The sequence below is a fragment of the Drosophila willistoni genome, chromosome 3R (assembly GCF_018902025.1).
Source record: "Drosophila willistoni isolate 14030-0811.24 chromosome 3R, UCI_dwil_1.1, whole genome shotgun sequence".
NCBI lineage: Eukaryota > Metazoa > Arthropoda > Insecta > Diptera > Drosophilidae > Drosophila > Drosophila willistoni.
Window position 1 is genome coordinate 17,256,034 of NC_061086.1, and position 20,385 is coordinate 17,276,418.

The window sequence follows — 20,385 nt, forward strand, 5'->3', positions numbered from 1 at the left end:
TACGTACTATAGATCCTGATAATAAAACGCTATCAATTGTGGATTAGTACCAGGTTGCTCGTATTTAGGTTCTCTTCGGATTTACCTTATTAATTTTTATTGAGTCTTTTAATTTAATAAACATCTAAACCTGTTATTTAGTTTTTTTCTTCACTTTAGCATTATGTTTTGGCAAAGATAAGTTATATTACATGTTCGCGCAGAGTATATCAAGTTCTGTACTCTTAATTATTTAGTCTTATAAAAAACCTGAAATAAACTGCTTTATATATATATAGGTCCATATAAACCCATATTGCATCGTCATACCAATAAGGAGGCTAACAATATCTATCGGTAGACCTTCCAAAAAATTGGAATTAATCCAAGTTAAAGCTGTTAATGATGACAGTCAATAATTTATATTCCTTTATATTAAAAAGCAAAATTAGACAGTGTGAAGCATTTATAAAATTAGACCAAATAGTGAAAGAAAAAACAAGTTCCTATGTATTGATATATTTCAATTTTGAGCAGTTTCGAAGCTATGCGTAAATACATATATTCTTGGATAATACGTAATATTCAGACATATTTAAATGGCATTTGCACACACAACCCAATGAAGCGAAAGAGTAAATCCTGATGATATTGCTATAAAAATAGATTAACAATTAAAATTTTGCAGACCAATGAACCAAATTATTACCCCAACAATATATGTTTAAATAAAGAATTTTTGAATTAAGTAATGGCCGGTTTTGCCGTCGCGATGGCTCATTACGTAAATTTTTATGTGGAAAGTAAACAAATATTTAAAATTCACCTTCATTTATACTAATATTTTGTGTGCATTAACTGAAACTATTTGTTTTATTTTATTCTTTTTTGCAGACGCGCAACTAAAAGTTGGAAAACTTTTCAACCCAAACCAAAAAAAAAACAAAAAAAACCTTTACTAAACTAAAATCAATAGACTAAAAAACAAATACAAATATCAAAAATTTGCAATGCAAGAGGTGTGCAGCACTTTGGACTCCACCCCGATGGGCACCCAAATTAAATCGGAATCCCCTCTCAATCCGCTGCAGGTGCAAACTGGACAAGTGTCACTGCCACTGCCACTGAGTGGGCAGGGGCAGGTACAACAGACTGGCCAGCAGGGGGCGCCACCAGGCTCGAATGCTGCAGCAACGGCAGCAGCCGCAGCGGTGATGCTTGTCAACAAAATGGCACCGAACTGTGATAAACGAGCAGTAGCAGCCGCCGATACGGCCTACTGGATGGCCACCGAGGGTGGCTTCATTAATTCCCAACCCTCGATGGCCGAGTTTCTCAATCATTTGAGTCCGGAGAGTCCGAAAATTGGCACACCTGTTGGTGTCGGTGGTGTTGGCGGCGGCAGTGTTAATGTTGGTGGTGGCGTTGGTGTCGGTGTCGGATATCCGGTTGGTGTTGGTATGCCACAGACACCGGATGGCATGGACTCGGTACCGGAATATCCCTGGATGAAGGAGAAGAAGACTTCGCGCAAGGGCAGCAACAATAACAATCAGGGTAAGTGTATACAAAACTATGTCCATGATATTGGGAATTGAGTTCTGATCGAAGGAGGAGAGAGATTCTTTGGAATTAAAGTTAAGTATATATGCCGATCCCTTCAATCAAGGAAAAAGAAATGCAAAACTCTCATTAATCAAGAAATCAGTGCAATTTACCAGGCCCAGCATGGCGGCGCCTTCCCAAAAACAGAAAACAGAACTCGGCAAAGAAACCATACCAAATGAAACCTTGATTCTGGTTCTGGCCCATTCTCATAGCCAACTTATACACAGACACACACATACATGCACGCAACATTTCATCGGCTCCTTTGATGGACAGCGGCAAAAGATCTGTTATTTGCGATCATTTGTAACAATTTTGAAGAGCGGACTTGATCTTGGTCTTCAACTTGATGGCCATGGATGTGGATGGTAGAAAGACCGAACCCAAGAAAAATACAGAGAAAAAAGTTGCCTCAATGTGTCGATTTCATTTGCAGCGAAAACTACAGCCGGTTGTTCAGATGGTTCGTCCGTTTTGGAGAGGAATCGTGTAATAAATGAGGTATCAAGGTTGTCCGACCATACGTTTTCCTGTCCCAACTCCACGCACTATCCCTCGATCTGCTCCCCTCTCTATCACTCTCTCTCTCTCTATCTCTTTCTGTTGTGTGTGTGTCTCCTCTGAGCGATTGCAACCTGTTATTTAGGTTCATTTGTCAAAATATTTTTCCTGTCCCCCTTTTTTTTCGTTTTTTTCTGTTTTTTTTTCTTCTTCTTTCAATGCACAGACAGGAAAACACTCGGTCAAGCACTTTGCCGGTTGCAAGTTTTAGTTGCAAGCCTCGGGAAATTTTGCAGCCTGTTAAAAAAATACTTTTTTTTTTTGCCATTCACTTGACTTTTTATTCTGCAACGTTTCAATTAATCATTATAATTCGGACACAAGTCGGGCACTTGTAATTGTTGTTGAGCTAAGGGCAAAAAAACTATTTTCAAAGAAAAAAACTGCCGAATCTGAATACTCTTCCAAAGATTTAAGATCGCTTACAACCATTGACAGGGAATTAATTTGACAACATTAACAAATTAAACTGTTAAACCCAAACAAACACACACACACACAGAGAAGCGTATAAATGGCCCAACTCCGACTCCAAATCCAAATCCATCTCCATTCCATCGCCTTCCGTCCTGCCTGCCGACAGACATTTACAACATCATTTGTAATCCATATCGCTCAGCATGTAGTCCCCCAAGTCCAGGTCCATTCTCACCCACCCATTCTCAGGGAGTGTGTGTGTGCGTGTGTGTGAGTGTAAAGATGTATTGACCCTTCAACAAGATTCCTAAAACGAGTGTCGAGTGTTCACTTCGGCATACTTCACGCTATTTATTGGCTCACTTTCACTCGGACACACAACCCTTGAATGGATTCGCCCTCAAGTTTCTGCTGGGAATTCGAGAGGAGAAATCCTCTGCTCTTTTGCTTGTCTTTGCATTCCTAGTTCAGATGTTTGTCTAAGTTTGTGTAAAGGACACGTGCTTTGGATTTTCAGGTTGCAACACCGTTTCATAAGTGCGAACGGGCATGGGGATTAGTGTTTGCTCATTTGTCAATTTGATGGTCAAAGTTGAGAATGGTCGAGTGTTTGTGGTCAGAATTAATTGGCATTGTATTAGTTTAAGTCAGTGAAGAAGAGATATTTGTCATTGTTACATTCTTTCATCCGGGGCGTGAGATAATATGCTGAAATTTTAGTATCCTGGAAGGTAAATTTAGGTATCTTAGGCATATCTTGTCTAATGGCCAATATAAACGTATGTTCTAAGATAATAAGCCAACAATTGTTGCAAAGTGAATTCCGCAGAAGGGTTTGGCTTAACCGTATCATAGAAATCCGTATAATTTGCACGAAATACACACATTTCCCCGTTATACCCCACAAAAGGGCTAAAACAATGCGCTCATTGCCAACACAAATTGCCAGGAACACATCCTGAATTTTAATGGATCCAACGCGTGCTCCTCATTGAGAGAGAGAGAGAGAGAGAGTGGGAGACCGAGAGTCACTTTGGTTGTTTGTACTAGAAATTGTTTTGTCACATTGCAAACAATAAAATGTTGAACTTGTTTAAAGTGTTAATTAGGCGTAAAACTTCCTTGAACAAAAAAGAAAAAAAAGTGTATATGAACTTGAAGCATAAAAGTTGCTCAGTGTTTATCGCTGAACAATATGCTCAGCTTGGTAAATTATCTCGCCAAAAACAGAAACAGAAAGTTGTTTAATCCCATTGCGGCCATCAGGCCGAAATTGGTTGGGGAAACCAATAAAAAACAATTTGAGATGTCGGCGCTATTGAAAGGCAATCCATTTGAAGCGCCATCTGCATTATCCACCCACCGACCATATGTTGCATCCAGTTCAGTCTCTATCTGGTTCTCTTGGTTGAGCTTGAGGTTTTTATTTTGTTCGATGTATTTACCAAGGGTTTGGGTTTGGGTTAAGGTTTTGGGTTTCGGTTTTGGTTGTGTTCTGGGGTTGGGGGTTGTTGAATAAAAAATGCGTACGGCACGACTTGAAACTTACCCCATGCGGCTTATGATTATAACAAACCATTTATCATAATATTTATGTTGATGCGATGTACTTTTTCTCAATGAAGGTCTCTACCAGATACGGTGTCTCTGTCTCGCAGTCTCTCTGTTTCATCCATGCCCTGTGCCTTTTATTAATTTTATTTATGATGAGTCATTTGCACATTTATAATTTTAACCTTTACAGTTGAATTCATTCAATGCAAATCTTTGCCTTTTTGAAGAGTCCCTAGTATATGGTTGTCCTTGCTGACTTTTGCATAATAAAATCATTTGGAATATGTGTGTGAAAATGAAATTGTAACACATATTCAATTGATGTACATAAAATATATGACGAGGGTGGCATCATATTTCATGGTGGTTACGGACTAAATAGAGCTACAGATAAACTGATTTCTTTTGATATAATAAAGTTATATAAATAATCTCATATAACTGAATCTATAAATTGATTGAGTCCATAACTATGTCTAAGCGTTTTGCTTAATCAGTGTTAACAGTATTTGTTAAATATATGTATATATCCATCGAATTTTTATAAAAGAGCGAAAGCTTCGAAATTAACGTAATAAAAGTGCAAAAATCAATATAACCCAAGCAAGTTGTCATTTATTTTTTGAACATTTACATATGTTAGATTTAGAATTTACAACGACAAATATCTTAATCAGTCTCAAAAGAATATTTTCTATGCAGGAATCGGATTATATAAGCATTTAAACTGTTTTTTAAAGGAACTGTGTAACAGTCACCAAACCCCATTAAGACAGGTCCATGTCCACCTTTTTTTTGGGCTACAGAAAGGAAATAAAAGATGTTTTCGATATTTAATAAATAAATTCATTGGGGACCTTTTTAATTGATGTCATACCTTTTTGTTTGCCTGTCTTATGTAGGCTGTAAAAGACGATCTTGGAACTGAACTAAAATATATATGTAGTTGAAAAAAAAGGCTTCTGGCGAACAACAATGTTTGATATTTAAGAACTTTGGAAATGCCGAAGTTTACATGCCCATTAGAGCTAAATTATATAGCAGGCCGATCTTAGGAAAACAAAACAAATAAGAACCAAAAATTAGTGTTATCCCAAACGTAGATATATCGACTCGCTTTTTTAAACTGAATACTTTGTGGGATTGCGATCGTTTTCACCTTTTCGTTAGAAACACTTATGAATATAATAATAGCCTCTAAAGAGATATAAAAATGTTACGACATAGCTAGACTCACATTGTTTTGAGTCGAGTCTTTTTGTTTTTGTTACTAATCTACCAGCCAATAGATTACTCTTTAAAACTTCTTTATAAACATGCTTAGGAAAAGTAAAGACACAAAATATGCAACGACCTTGTGATTAACATATAATGTTGCGACTAATTCCAAAAACTAAGAAACTAAAACCAACAATGACCCAGATATTAAAGCAAATAACACAGTAATAAACGTAATAAACTTCTACACCTATCAGATAATTCAAATAAACATAAACAAAATACCAAGAATTAAAACTGGAAACCGTCAAATCACCACATAAAATCGCAGACTTTTAACTGAGAAAAGTGAATTGAACTTGAAAATGGCTCAAAACTCATGTTGCCCAGCATTAAATTAATTGCAGCTCGTCAAATAATTTTTAAGCACTAATTAACCGTCAAACAACAATAACAACAACAACAGAAAAAAATTAGGAAAATTGTAAGAAAAAATTAGACTGGCAGTAAAAGGACCATTCTTGGAGGCTTCAAAGTTTCAGGCTGCACAAGGGAAACCTGAAAAGGTCGCTCAATTAATTGTTACGACTTTATTATGAAGATAAGTAAAATGCAAAATGCCGTCTCGTACTCGGTCCATGGCCAACACAAACTGACACACAAAGGGTTCTAATTGGCAGACCGCAAGGATAATGCCAGGCAGACGTTAACGCCCCAAAGGCACGTTTTTTTTTTGGCTGTCTCCTTTCTTACAAAAATATATTTTTCGTGACTTTGGAAAAAAATCTGTTACAATTAGTTAAGCTTGCGGGGCAAAAAAAAAAGCGAGGAAAATACGAATTTTCCTTTTTCCACATTATTTGTTTGTTGGCTAGCCTTTTTATCTGCAAACTGATTTGTCATTATTTTAAAGCGAACTTTTTTTAGAGGGGTGAATTTTTGTGAGAGCATTTATCAAGGTATTATGGAAATTAATGCGACTCCTTTTTTTTGTCAAAGAAAAAGAAGGGAAACCATAAGAAAATTTGAGGTAAACACAATTTGTAGAGTAAATGGAATAAAGAGTTTTGATTGAGATTCTATAGATTCAAATATATATATGGAAATGACCTTATATTCTTCTTTTTGAATGTACTTGCCTCGATTGGGGAATATTTTGATAAGTAACTTACAAAAAATGGTCATTCCGAATACTTTATGTCGATTACCATCACATTCACTCATGTGAAGCTTATTAAGAGCTGCGAAACTGTCAAAGAAATTGAATTTCATCCAATATTATATAAAGCCAAGGACATTTCGTGGTCATTTAGTTCCCCCGTCCACGAAGGGAAAAGTAAAACTTTAACGATAGAATTAAACGCGCTTAGCCCCATATCGATTTAATTTTATTTCCACTCATTTAGCTAAAAGCTAGAGAGAAAATAAAAAAAAAAAACGAAAGCGAAATGAAAATATTTGTCCACGATTAAATTTTTAGAAAGAAAAAAAAAAGTAATAGAAGGAAGACTGAAGCATTTTATGAAAATGAATGCACTGACACTCTGGCCTCGCCTTGGAAAATTTGAATACATTAAGCGGAATCGCCCCCTTTCCACCCAAAAAAGAAAAAAAACCTGACACTCCTCCCACTCCAGTTACCCTCCCTCCAATTGCCAAGCCACCCATTCCCTTTCAGGACTCCCCGGCATGACAATGACACAAAAGCCGCGGCACTTAATCGCCGCGGATCACATTCCGTAAAAAACCGCGACGATAAAATTTTTTACGCTCTATTCTTGTGTACTTAGTCAAATGGAAGAAGAACTCAAAGATGGAGCAAAGCGAAGGGACTCTGGACACCCCAGGAACAAGCAGAATGTGTTTTTTTTTCGGTGGTTGACCCTCCTGGCCACAATTTTCTCATTCTGGTTTAGACTGTTTCTGTATGTATGTAGTCTGTGACCAGTGGCAGTCAGTTCTAGATGTTGTGAAGGAGAAGAAGAAATCAAATCTGAAATTATTTTCAATTTGTATGCGATTTATTTTTATGTCTTTCTACCAAGTTACTCTCGTTTTCTCTCTCTCTCTCTACTTTTCGGCAGTGTATTTGCGTATTCAGTTTAAACGATTTGTAAACATTTGAATTGGATTTTCGGTCATAAAATTTGCTTGTTAGCGGCATTGTTTGGCCTTTATCAAAAGATGTGGCTAAGTTGTTGGGCATTAGTGGCTTTATAGCAGTTGGTATGAATAGGTATGCATGTATATGAGTCCGTGGCAAGGTAGATCTTTCACTTATTTATTACCCAGCCATATCGCTGCAAGTTAATCGCATTACATTCACTCGACTTGAGACGGCGACAGGAGAGATTCGTGAACTAAACAACTATAATAAATAAATAAATTATACAAGTTTTGCATAAAATGCCATTTAAGAGTTTATCAATGAGTGGGAGCTGCAGCTCGAACTACTGTAATTACCCCCTGGGTGGGAGGCAGTGGGCGTTCCAAGTGTGGGGAGGGGGAGGCACAAAAAAAAAACCACACAAAAGACAAATGACTGTAAAAAAAAAATATAAGAATAACAACTAACAGCAACAAATAAGAAGAAATAGCAACAACTGCCATAAATTATCATGTATGTAACGGTGGGTAGTTACCCACTGACTCTTTATACATATTTGCAAAAATGGGGGAAAAAATATAAAAGAATTCTAAAGTTTTGCTCCGTTGCATAAACACTTTGAGGAACTTTGCTTAGTGAAAGGAATTTATCAAGCTCGTGGTGGGGCTTTGCGATTAATCTTAAAGACACCTGAGTATGTAGAGTATATACAAACTAACATAACTGCCTTTGAAGTCGATTTGATATTTGTCTAAACCAGAAGTTTGTTTACTAAATCACTTAAACAAATATGGAAATAAGATAATGATCTTAAAGTTTAGAGCGTCTTTAGATGGATTGTGGAATAAATTGATCTTTAAAGAATTATTACTCTTGAGCAACAGATCACTGAATATGTTTAATGCTGAAAGCCGTTTACGGAAATAGGTAAAATATTTATTTATTCATAATTTAATTGACTTACATTTTTATAAATTTACATTATCATCTAGAAATTTTAACTACAATGGGTCACGATTTTAATTTCATCATGGCAGTTCAAGCTCATAAGAATAGAAGTAAAGATTGAATGATAAATCTACTTAATGAGACCTATTGACTAGTCGGAAAAGCATTAGTTTAGTTTTATAAAATTTCTCAATTTTTTTAGTATTAACAACATTAGTTGAGTTTAGTTTAATTTAGTGCGTTAGAGACCTAAAAGGAAGCTTAAGATGATAACTTCTGGTAAGCCGTTTAGAGTGTTGAGTTTTTCCCAAGAGACTAAGTGCTTCAAGATTGATTGTTGATCTCTGATTTTTAAATGGTACCAACCAGAAAAATCTTACCAACATAGGCAGAACATGGTTCCAAAATATTTTGAGAATTTGAAATCCTAAATACACTTTTAAATGCACTTAAGGATCGTTTTGTATAGTAGCCGCTTATTTGATAAACCAAATTGATATTTTCCTATGTCAATGTAGCCGATTCGTGTTAGTTAGTTCTAAGTAGGTTTAACTAAGTTCATCTTGAAAATTTCGACTAATTGACACGGTGTTCTGTTTAAATGATGGCAGTTGAGCCATTGGCGATCATTATCTTAACTAATTTTTTGGTTCATCTGAAAGATTTCAATCTTTCAAGTCTGACTAACACCTCAAATTCGTATTATAAAATACTTCAAATTCAATGATCTCAAAGATCTCGTCAGAACCTTCTAAAGCGACATGTGCTCTGAGCAAATGGTAAGTAAATCTATGTCCTTTTTTTCATCAGTAAGCTGAAATTCTTACAGTTGAAATAATTTATTTTAAAATGTATTTCCATTAACTTTTTAAAGTGTGATAAATCTTATGAAAAATTCGGCAAACTTCATAGAGGGAAAAGGGAAATGTAAGGTAAAATATTTAACGGCGTTTAAAAGAGCGTGAAAAGTCAACAAGGGCAACAACAACAACCACAAACAGACAACCATATAAGGAGGAACACATGTCTAGGACAAAGGTCGGTGGTCGGGGTTGGATAACCCAGAGATTGTGTGTGTGTGTGTGTGTATGTGATTTAAATAAAACTAATGTTTGTGTGAAAATGGTTTTTCTGTTTGTCATCGGCTCGTTCACTCTGTTGCTCTTCCTCTTTGTCCTCTGCTTTGTTCTTGTCTGTCTGTCTGTTTCCCACTGTTTTATATTCAAATGTTGAACCACACACAAACACACACACACGCACAACCGAAACGGGGAATCCTTTTCCTTATTCAAACAGATTTAAATTCGCATACGCTTAGCACGTGAATCCTTGAGAACGCTTTCCGTCGAGTCATAGTCCCGAAGTTCCGTTCCGTTCCATTTCCATGCCATGGTTATGGAGTCAGTCGGGGCGGGGGATGAAAACGCGTGGATGACACGTGATTCCGATGCTCGTAAATTTTACGCTCTTACCTAAAAAATAAAATTCGCCTGCTGCTCCTTCTCGTCCTTCTTTTTAGTGCTTTGTAGTTTTTAATTTGTGGCTTTTGGCTTGTTGAAAAATGTTAAACAGAATTATTTATGTGATGATGAATGGCGATGATAAAAATTATGGAGAAAACTTTCTTGCCAAAACGGATATTAAGTAAAGGTATACATCGAGGTTACATATATCTATATGTACATACCTGTGATAAGGTTCCGTGTCGACATGGGGTGGCAATCAAAACGAAGAAGAGAGAGGGACGGAGAGAGAGAGAAAAGATACGTTTGACTGAGTGAGATAGAGAGGTTTTACATTTTAATAGACGCATCCCAAAATGTCACTCAGCACATCACATCACATCTCTCAGTTCATCTCGTGTCTGAGTTCTTTTTTGGGGTGCTTATTGGTATGGTATTGGTGAATTTTGTCATTGGATCATCCATCATTCGGGGCTTGACCTTTTTTCGCTTCTCTCCTGCCCCGGTGTAAGCTTCCTTCCTTCCGTTTAACAAGGGAATCTTAAATTTCTGACGCACTTTTATCTAAACTTTTGGGCACATGTTACACACTCCCTCACACTCACACGGCAGCTTCCTTCCCTTGTTGACAGCCAAATGTCTGCCTTATATGTCTGGTCCTGGTCCGTTCTGACAAAAATCTGCAATGCAATGCCACATTATATGTAAGAGAGAGAGAAAGCGACAGAGAGAGAGAGACAGAGACAGAGAAGGGGAGGGTATGGATATTGCTTTTGTCATGAGTTAAAAATGAATTTGTCATCCGTAAACTGTGTGACATGTTTGCCAAAAAACAAAAATGATACAAAAAAGAAATGCCAAAAATCGTTTCATTGCAATCAGAGTTAACCATGGGCCATGCATCAACTTGGCAATGATGAAGTCCATTTCTGATTGATTTGCATTGAAAATTCAATTGCCAAAGAGGGATCGAGAGATGAATTCCCTTTGGTAATTATTTCTCTGTGTTAAGCAATAATTATGTCAATCTCTTTTACTCTATTTGATCGATGAGAAGCATATTAAAGATATTTGCCATATGCTCAGTGTATATTTTCCTGTTATTGTGATATTGACACACAAGACATAATAAGATTATAGAGTCGACTAATTCAACTTGTCAATAAGTTGTTGTTTGTTATGAGAATTTAACATGCTTGTGTTTTTATAGGTATTAAAAGACTTTAATATAAACCAAATTAAACATAATCAATACTTTATTTAGGAGTAAGACAATGTACAAATACAAGTACCTATATATAATTGAGTTTTGATAAACTTAAGCCTAAATTGTCAAGAGTCGATAACGACATACTCCATATTGATCCATTTGAAGCAATGAAAATATCAATTGATTAAGTCATTGAATGAATTTTCTAAATATATATCAAGCCTGTTCTCGTTCTGGAATCGTTTTCTAAGTTAAATTAGTTTTATTATAGAATTGAAAAAAATGATTTTGTGGCTGTTTAAATTCACTGTCGAAACTCATAAGAGGGTATTTTATTTCTCGTATATAGCGATACCAATTTTGCTTAGATCATAACATTTATTTGGCTTACAAATTGTCTTGAAACGATATGGTGTGATAGGTCAGATATATAACGTTTCCCCTTTTTTTGTTTTTGCTAATTTTTATAAACCATTTGACTAATTGAAAAGCTGGCTAAAAGCACATTCTCTTTACAAGTAATACAATGTGTGTGTGTGTGTGTGTAGGTAGATACATGTTTGCCAGTAAATAAATTTTAAAATTTCTTAAGAGAGTCAAGGCAACGCCTTGGCTGGCCAGTTGAATGTTGCACGTTTTGGGTATGGTATATGGAATATGTATGCCGAATCTATAGAGTGTGGAATGATACCGTTGTGGGCTTTTGTTTTGCTGCTTTTGCTGCCCCTTAAGGCTGACTGACAAGAAGGTGTGACCAGTCTACTCATTCATTCTGACAGTTTTCCCACCCACTATCGCACAAAACGCAATTTGTTGGATTGTAGGTTGTGCCCTCTTGGAGGCAACGCAAAGGTAGAAAGTAGAAAATGTCTCTGTGTGTGTGTGTGTATGTGTGAGAACTACCACCACCAGCACAAACGTTAAAGAGAGAGAGTGAGAGAGAGAGAGAGAGAGAGAGGGGTAGGGGGTCTGGTACGGTGGTAAAGGGCAGGTCTATAGCCTTGTGGCGCCAAAAGCATTTTTCGCAGGTCGCAAGTCGCGTGTCTTTTCTTTTCTATATTTTTCGCTTTTTTTTTTGTTCTTGTTCTTGTGGGCTTTGCCTCAATTTTCTGTTTGCGCTTGCAACTAATTTTCATTTCCAACAGAGTGCACCTTTCGCCAACAGATGAGCCGGATGGGGCAAGCGGCAGAAGAAATCTTATTAAAAAGTGAACAGTGCGATAAAATTGAATTTGCATTCAAAAGCCATTAAACGCAGCAGTCACTCTTCCATTTTTTAGCCTCTCTTTCACTGTTCTAGTCCTTGTGGGGCGTTGTCCTGGCAAGAAATTAAAACCAAAACCGAACCGAACTGATCTGCGCATAACCGAATTGAACTGATTTCAGCTTTAAGACATTTAACATTAAATATAGGTAATCATATTAAATTGCAACACCCACACACACCCACACACACACACGCACAGTCACACACACACATTCACAGTTGTCGTGATTGTTTCACAGCTGTGTGGGGCATAAAAATTCATATGATTACGTGATATGTTGAAAATTTTTCACTCGCACGGAAAAATGGAAATATTATTTTAATTGCATATCAATTTTACGGCTATTTACCAACAAATTATTATGATACGAAAAGCAATTGCGAACCAATGCGTTTTTAACAATAGCAAATACGTATACCATTAATAACAAACACTTTGATGGCTTCAAACCCTAAATGCTGACCTGGCCAAAATCAATTACAATATGCAGGCAAGCATACAAATGTATGAATGAACCTGCCTCCCACCACTCCCCCAACGAGAACCCCTCAACCCCTTTTCATTAGTCAAACCAATCCAATTGGCTGTCGTCTGGGTTCATAAATGGCCCAGTTTTTATCATTTTGATGACCACATTACATTACAAAGAACATCTATTACGTGCCATTCCATAACATTTAATAATTCAGCAAAGACCATGAAAATGTTGTAATGACTTAAATATACGCAACTAAATTGCCAAATATTTCAATATCAAGTGGAATTACATACATACATTTGTAATAAAGTAAAATAAATAATATTAATATAATAAACAACATAAAGAAATAAATAATAAACAATATTTCCAAAGTTTATCAAGGAATACATAAATATCTAAAATAAAGGTCTCTTGTATTAAAAATGTTATCCATAGCAAGAATAATATTTCTTAAGATAAGCTAGAGAATTCGAAAAGTTTGAGGGTTCAGTGCAAAGGAATTAATCCAGGGGGAGAAGTAAAGACAATCTGGAAACACCCCCAAACTAATATTATTTCAAATAATTTTAATATATTCCCAACTAGTGAATCTTCAAAGTGGTAGAGGAACTTCCACAAATTAAATGTATTACAAAGGATACATAACTAGAATCGAATCAAATCTTGCTAACTAACCCGCCCGATTTGATATTCATTTATTATCCCGCAGATATTTTAAAACTTTTCAACTATAATCAATTGAAGTAAGAAGGAATATAAAAGCATCTTTCAACTACATCAACTTGAACAAATTATAATCATGGTATTTTCTACCATGTTTTAAAGAGATTCATAAATCATTAAGAGATTTTTTTTTTAAGTATGCTTATCTTATCAATATGCAAGATGTAGAGAACGAGTTTATATATAGTTATAGTTTAGTTATACTTGATACAAAGTTGCCACTGCATACTAAGAAAGTTTTGCCAGAAAGTGGAAAATAATTAACCCCAAGCTTGGGTCAGCGGAAGCTCCAAGATGGGACTTGTGTTGTAGTTGGTTATGGAATATGGACATGGGCAACACATGCAGCACGTAACGGGCCAGTGCACTGGCTTTTGGTCAAGACTTTGATCCAGCAAAGAGGAAAAAGTCTAAAGACAAAACTTGGATACCCGGTCCAAGTAACCGAGTCAAGTAATTGGAGAAAAGTCCTCTTCCTTCCAGCATGTCCGTCAGTTTATTATTTTGTGTCAAGACAAGAACCGAAAAAACAAAAATATAAGCAAAAAGTAGATAGAGGCCATTGAAGGATACATGGAAAGGAGTTCGCTGTGAGGCAAATAAAATCATGCTGTTGGAAATAATAGCGTCTGGCTTGGCTTGAAGTTAATACCCAGAAACTGGTTTGGGACTTTGATGGAAGATGGGCGTTGGAGGGGTCAAAGATGGCTGAAGAAGAACTTTGAGCCGCTGCCAAGTTTATGCAGTTTCATAAGCAATATTGATACATGAAATGCCAGCTGCGTGATTAGCAAAATAAATAAGTAAATATTTATTACTATTTCGATATGAAAGCATCAATATGACTGGCAAATTTTTACCATAAGATGGAGAAGATAATGAAACAGTGGGGTAGAGGGAGGGATAAAGAGAGGGAGTGCATTTGAAGAGATGCCAAATTTAATTAGAAAATACAAATGATAAAATGGTGAAAAAATCCGAAACGTCTTGAAAGTCTTTGTTCAACTTGCATTAGATTCAATTCAATCCATATTCAATTCTCTGTCTTACACATTGAAATAAAATTTTGTTTCTTTTTTAAATAACTAATTCATATTTTTTATACCTTTCTCTCTCTTATTGCAGGTGATAACTCCATAAGTAAGTCTTGTACTCCTCAATTATATATGTATCTTCATTTTGCAACTATCAAACCACAAGAAACATTTTTGAATTGGCTAAAACAAAATACAACACAAAATCATATTGCATACGTTTTGAGGTAAGCTAATAAATTAACTTGGCAAAAAAAAAAAGGAAAATAAAAAAAAATGGAAATAAAACCGCAACCTAATTAAATGTAATTATTTGAAATTTGTCTACGCCCAAAAAAAACACAAAATTTGGGCAAAGGTTGGGCAAAAAAGAGAAAAAAAAACTTAAAGAAATCACAATAACCGCAAAATAAAACTTTTAAAAAGTTTTTTTTCTCTCGTATTTGGCAAATTTTAATTTCTTTTCCCTTGAGGAGCTTTAGCTACTTTTGTTTTCAAAGAGCTGCTAACTAAAGATAAAACCCAAGTCAAGTGGAAAAATTTGTTCCAATTTTACCCTTTCATTAAATTTGCCATTAGGTTTTAGCTTAGGTTATAGGACTTCACAATCTACATCTAGAATGTTAATTGTTTATACTTTTTTGTAATTTCTATAGAGAAATTATTGTATTATGAAATGTCATTGAAGCTTTAATGAGATTAAAAGAAATATCTATATAAAGGGTTCCTAAATTTGAATTAGACAGTTTGATAACAGTTTTTCAAGGTACAAGATAGATAAAAATTCAAAAGGAGAGTAATCAATGCTCGGTTATTTAAATGAATAGATGAAAATGAGATTGATTAAAGAATTTTCTCTTTTCAACCTAAACATCTGATATATGTATACATGAAATAGCTCTTGAAATTTTTATCAAAAATACAATTTATGGCAACCGTTCTTTAACGATCCATGTGATATAATAAATATGTAGTTAAAAATTTCAAAAAGTGCATATAAGTAATTAATATTGCATATAACCGATAAATATCTTTAAGTTTAGAAATTTGTACCGCAAATACTTATCTTATAAACAAATATATTTATTTCTAGCTTGCGAATTATTTCGTTTTATATTTTTGATTTACTAGAAAACAAAGGCTTTTCCAAATTTAAGTTTCGCACCAAATATGGTACTAGTCAAGAGCTATAAGTTTTGGCCCTTTTTCAAAAAAAAAAAGTTGTCTTGATATAGCGCTTTTTACTTTGACTGTCACGCTCGATACTGGAGAATTGCCCACATGTATTCATAGAGTATTTTGAAGTCGTCGCATTGCCTTTAGCTGTTCTCGTTATTTTCGTTTCGCCAGAGCCATTTTGAATTTGAACCAATCAAGCATCAACCATTTTGGAGAGGTCGATTTCAACGGAAACGACGCTTTTTCATGTTCGTGACCAAAAACCCAAGAAAACAAAAAAAAAACACTACAACCATCGAAAAAAACAAAAACAGAAACAAATTTTACCTGAATTAAATTGAGTAACAAAACACGAAAACTTTTTTTAACGTATCTCACAAGGTAAAGCCAAGCTATACTCCGGGGTACTTTTTGTCCATTTGTTTGCTTAGCATATGGACAAAAAACCCAAAAAAAGACCGTGTATACACAAAGAGAATGAAAGAGAACACGCTACCAAGTTTCAGTTCTTTATTTTGTTTCTTTTTTTTTAGCTGTGGAATCGGTAAAGCGGTTGCAGAGGAAATAATTACATGATTGAGGCACTCACAGACACACACACACACACACACGTACATGGTGGCTGGCTGAATACCCACAATGACAACAAACTTAGTTTTTTATATACATGTACAAGTACATATCTATCTATATATACACACATATATAGGTTTTTTTTTTGTTGGTGGTGGCTTTGTCGTTGTGTTGTCTGATCAAAAAGAACATGTCAGGTTCAGGTTCCTGACCAACTCCAGCTCCAACTCGGCTCTCTCCCTCTCTATCTGACCATTGCATGACTGGCCCCTCATATGAGCCAATAGGTATGAATGTGTGTGTGTGTATCTGTGTGTGTGTGTGTGTTTAGTATGAATGAATGGCTGCCTTTTCATATAGAATTCTTGTTTCTTCCTCTGTTCTCTGTGGTTGTTCGTGTTTGCCTTTTTTCGTTTTTATAATTCATGCCAAAGCCGCAACAATGACGACGATGACGACGGACCCAGAGCAATTATTGTATCGCTTGTTCAACCAACCCTCCCCCCCTACCACCCACCACCCAAAAATACCGACATGACCTCCTCTCTGGCCATGAAACCTGCCCATAACACCCCAGAATATTTGTGGTCAAATGAAGTTGGCGAGTCCTTGGCGTTTTCTTTTTTTCTTCGTCATTGGTTAGTTGTTGAAATTAACAATGGTGTTACATAAAATAAATTCTATTTTGATAAATTAATAAGAATTCTATTTAAAATATCATATTAAAATGGGATCCCAATTTCGATCACGTTTCAATTCCAATTTTCTTTCTTAATTTGCCTCCTAACATTTTTAAGTATAAGCAAAGAAAGATATTACAATAATCTTTTTCAGCTGTAATGGGTGAGTTTTAATTTTTTAATTGGTCGACAAAGAACCTTGACCTAATAAAGAGCTTAAATTATTTTAATTGGTGTCTGGAATATATTAATTTTTAGTTTTTGGTAGGCTTTCTCTTTTAAATAGAAAATATTTGAAAAAGAAAAAGGCCGATTAGACATTAAATGGTTTTTACTTTAGTGAAGACTTTTTTGGATTGCGAATTTTTTATAGATAGAAATTTTGAATTGTAGTTAAAGATGACAATTAGTTTGAAAACGTCTGCTATGTAAAAAACTGCTCAAACTGATGAAAGTTTTCTTTAGGCCCTATGGAATCCTTCAAACGTCACGTCATATTTTCTATGAAGTCCATGCATTCGAGGATTCTCCTAACACTCTGTCTTTTTAAAACATAACCCAAACATCAAATTATTTCCTGGAATATACATTTTGAGTACACTTTATGAATTTGTATGTTAGCTTACTTTTTTTTACTATTAAACTTAATTATTATAGTCTTGCAAAGAAAATTATAATATTAATGAGATATTTGTAACGTAGAAAAGGGGACGTTTCCGACCTCATAATTTTGTTCTCAAGCAACATCAGAAGACGACAAAGAGACATGTCCATTTATCCGTCTGTCCTTCGGAATTTGAAAGCGACTTGAATGAAACTTCATATTTAAGCGAATCGGACCACTATAATATATAGATACCATAGATACCCTTGAAAAGAAAGACTTTTGAGAAATCTCAACAAATTTTTCTCCTAATTTAGAAATAAAGAAAAAAAACGACAAACTAGAAATGCCTTATAAAGTGAAAAACAATTTCAGACACGGAACTTTTTCAAGAAAATTTATTAAAAGAGGATTTTAAATTGGATCAATATGTGTTATTTACTGATTGTGAGTATAACAAGTTTACTAATTCTTGAGTAGATACTGTCATATTGATAATGCATTGTTTAATAATAATAAAATCTGAAACTAAATTAAATAATAGCAATTTCCGATTTAGAATTGTTCAATTCTAAATCATTTTGCCTCGGATCCATTATAAAGATTAATTCATTTGTATTCCCTCACAAACTATTTTCTATTCATCAACCCTTTTAAAGTAAACCACAAATTACTACAGTTCAGTGGTTCAGTTTCAACCACTATATATAAATAATAACCGACAAACCCCACCCTCTAAGTTCCATCCTTCTCCATCTCAATGGTCAAGTGAATTGCCTGTCTTGTCTAAGGATTAATTTCTAATTTCACTTTTGATGCTCAGGCCAAGAATGTTTCCCTCTGCATGTTTAAATGCTATATATGTGTTTCTCTTTTGCCTCATTTTGCGTTTCGTTTTATTTTTGTTTTTTTGGGTGTCTTCAACTTAATTTACCTTGATAAAATGTTCCCATACCCCAACCACTATGGCCCAATTGCCCAGCCCTTACCCCAGGCTGTCTGTGTCTCTGCCCTCGCTAGCGCACAGAAGAAAAAGGCAAAAAACAAAAAAAAATAACGCAGTACAAGCCGTAGACTGAGACATAGCCGGAGTCAGAGGCAGAGTCGGACTCGGGCCCACATGTTTGCATCATTAATCATGACGTTTCAGCTCTGACACATTTGTCCGATCGGCAGCAACGTCGGCCACTGTGGCGGCAACAACGCACTATTGTAATGAAAACGTTTTGAAAGCCCACAGACTGATGCCTTGACGAGACGACTCTGGGACTAAGTGGCTAAGTGGGATAGAGACAGATGCACAGAGACATACACACATTGACGCACAGCGGGCTGAAATAAGACAATGAGGTTTCTACCAAGGAGACAGGCAATTTGAAGACAAACATTTTCACAAAAGGCCAGGTCCCAGGCTCATGTAAATATTGGCCAAAACTATTTATGAAACTATTAAAGCAAATGATAAGGACTAATTGTTGCCCAAGTGAGGTGAGTGAATGATTGAATGAAACACTGAGTGGAAGGAGTGAAAGGAAAACGCAATTTATGATGTCACATTATCTGCGCTTTAAAACAGGAAGTTGTATATATCTATATCTATATAATTAGAATCCCGAGTGATTTTGGTGTTATTTCCAATTTAAAGATTGAACCTAATCTATCCATAAACTACTATTACTGTTCGACTGTTCAACTTAAGCTACATTAATGTTTAAACTGAGTATGGGCTATTTATATCAATAGAGAATATCCATAAGCTTTACTTAAGGTTCTCTATTTCTACTACGAAGTCATTAGAATTCTATTATATACACAGACAAACTCAGTTATCTGCCAATTTCGTCAATATTTTCAAATTTTATGTACTTTATACCCAGTGCATTTACATATAAGTACATATACCCAATATCCCCCCAATATCCCGGGTTCATTGCAGCACAAAGATGCGCACAGCCTTAATTGAAACCGTTTAAATTGCAATTAATCACTTGACAGCAGCCGACCATCAGGATGAGGATGAGCAGGAGTGGAGAGAAGAACGCGAGTGTTGCACAAATGTTGCCGAGTGGCGCAACGAATTTCCATCCAGAGATAAATAGATAGACAGAGAAAGAAAGAGAGTGGGGGGTGGGGGTAGGAGGAAAAGCCAGCTACTGCTGCAGTGTGTACTGCCTATGCTGAAATTACTGTCACCACAGTGACTAATTTTTATCCTTTTTGGCTTTTGTTTTAATTTTTTTCCTTTGTTGGTAACTGTTTAATCGCTTTCGACATGCAGATTTAAGTTTGGAGAAGTGAAAATATATGTGGGCGAGAAACCAACATTCCCCCCACCCTCAAAAAAAAGAAAACACCCGGCAAGAAATGTAACACACGGATGAGGATATTGCCGGAGCCAACCCACCTCTCGACCGATAACACCAACCCCGAAAAACACAAGAGTGAGTGAGAGGGAGATGGGAAAAAATGAACGACAAGAAAAAAGTACGACAGGCAAGCTCCAACCGGACGCACGCACCCGCACCCAAACCCGGACCCGGATACGAGCTACGGCTGGCTTGGAGAGTGTTGGCAGATTTTGCCATACTTGGTTTTCTTCGTTTTTTAAGTGGAAATAAATTAAAAATGGGTGGCATCTCAGGCATCGTTGTCGTGGTCGTCGTCGTCGTCGTCGTCGACGGTGTCTAAAACACGCGTCAGGCTTTGCTAGGTAACAGAAGAGCGAAAGAGCGTGGGGAAAGGAAGAAGAAGAAAAAACTTTTGGATAAAACAGTTGAA

General features: G+C 35.8%; 1 protein-coding gene across 1 annotated transcript in view; it reads left to right on the forward strand.

The window, feature by feature from the left end:
• The first annotated feature begins 964 nt into the window (after positions 1 to 964).
• LOC6647274 (homeotic protein proboscipedia) overlaps positions 965 to 20,385 on the forward strand; it is a 37,268-nt gene continuing 17,847 nt past the window's right edge. The window contains exons 1-2 of the mRNA XM_047013215.1: positions 965 to 1,536; positions 14,663 to 14,677. Coding sequence (XP_046869171.1) covers positions 990 to 1,536; positions 14,663 to 14,677 — 562 coding nt within the window. The 5' untranslated portion in view covers positions 965 to 989. The remainder of the gene's footprint in view (positions 1,537 to 14,662; positions 14,678 to 20,385) is intronic.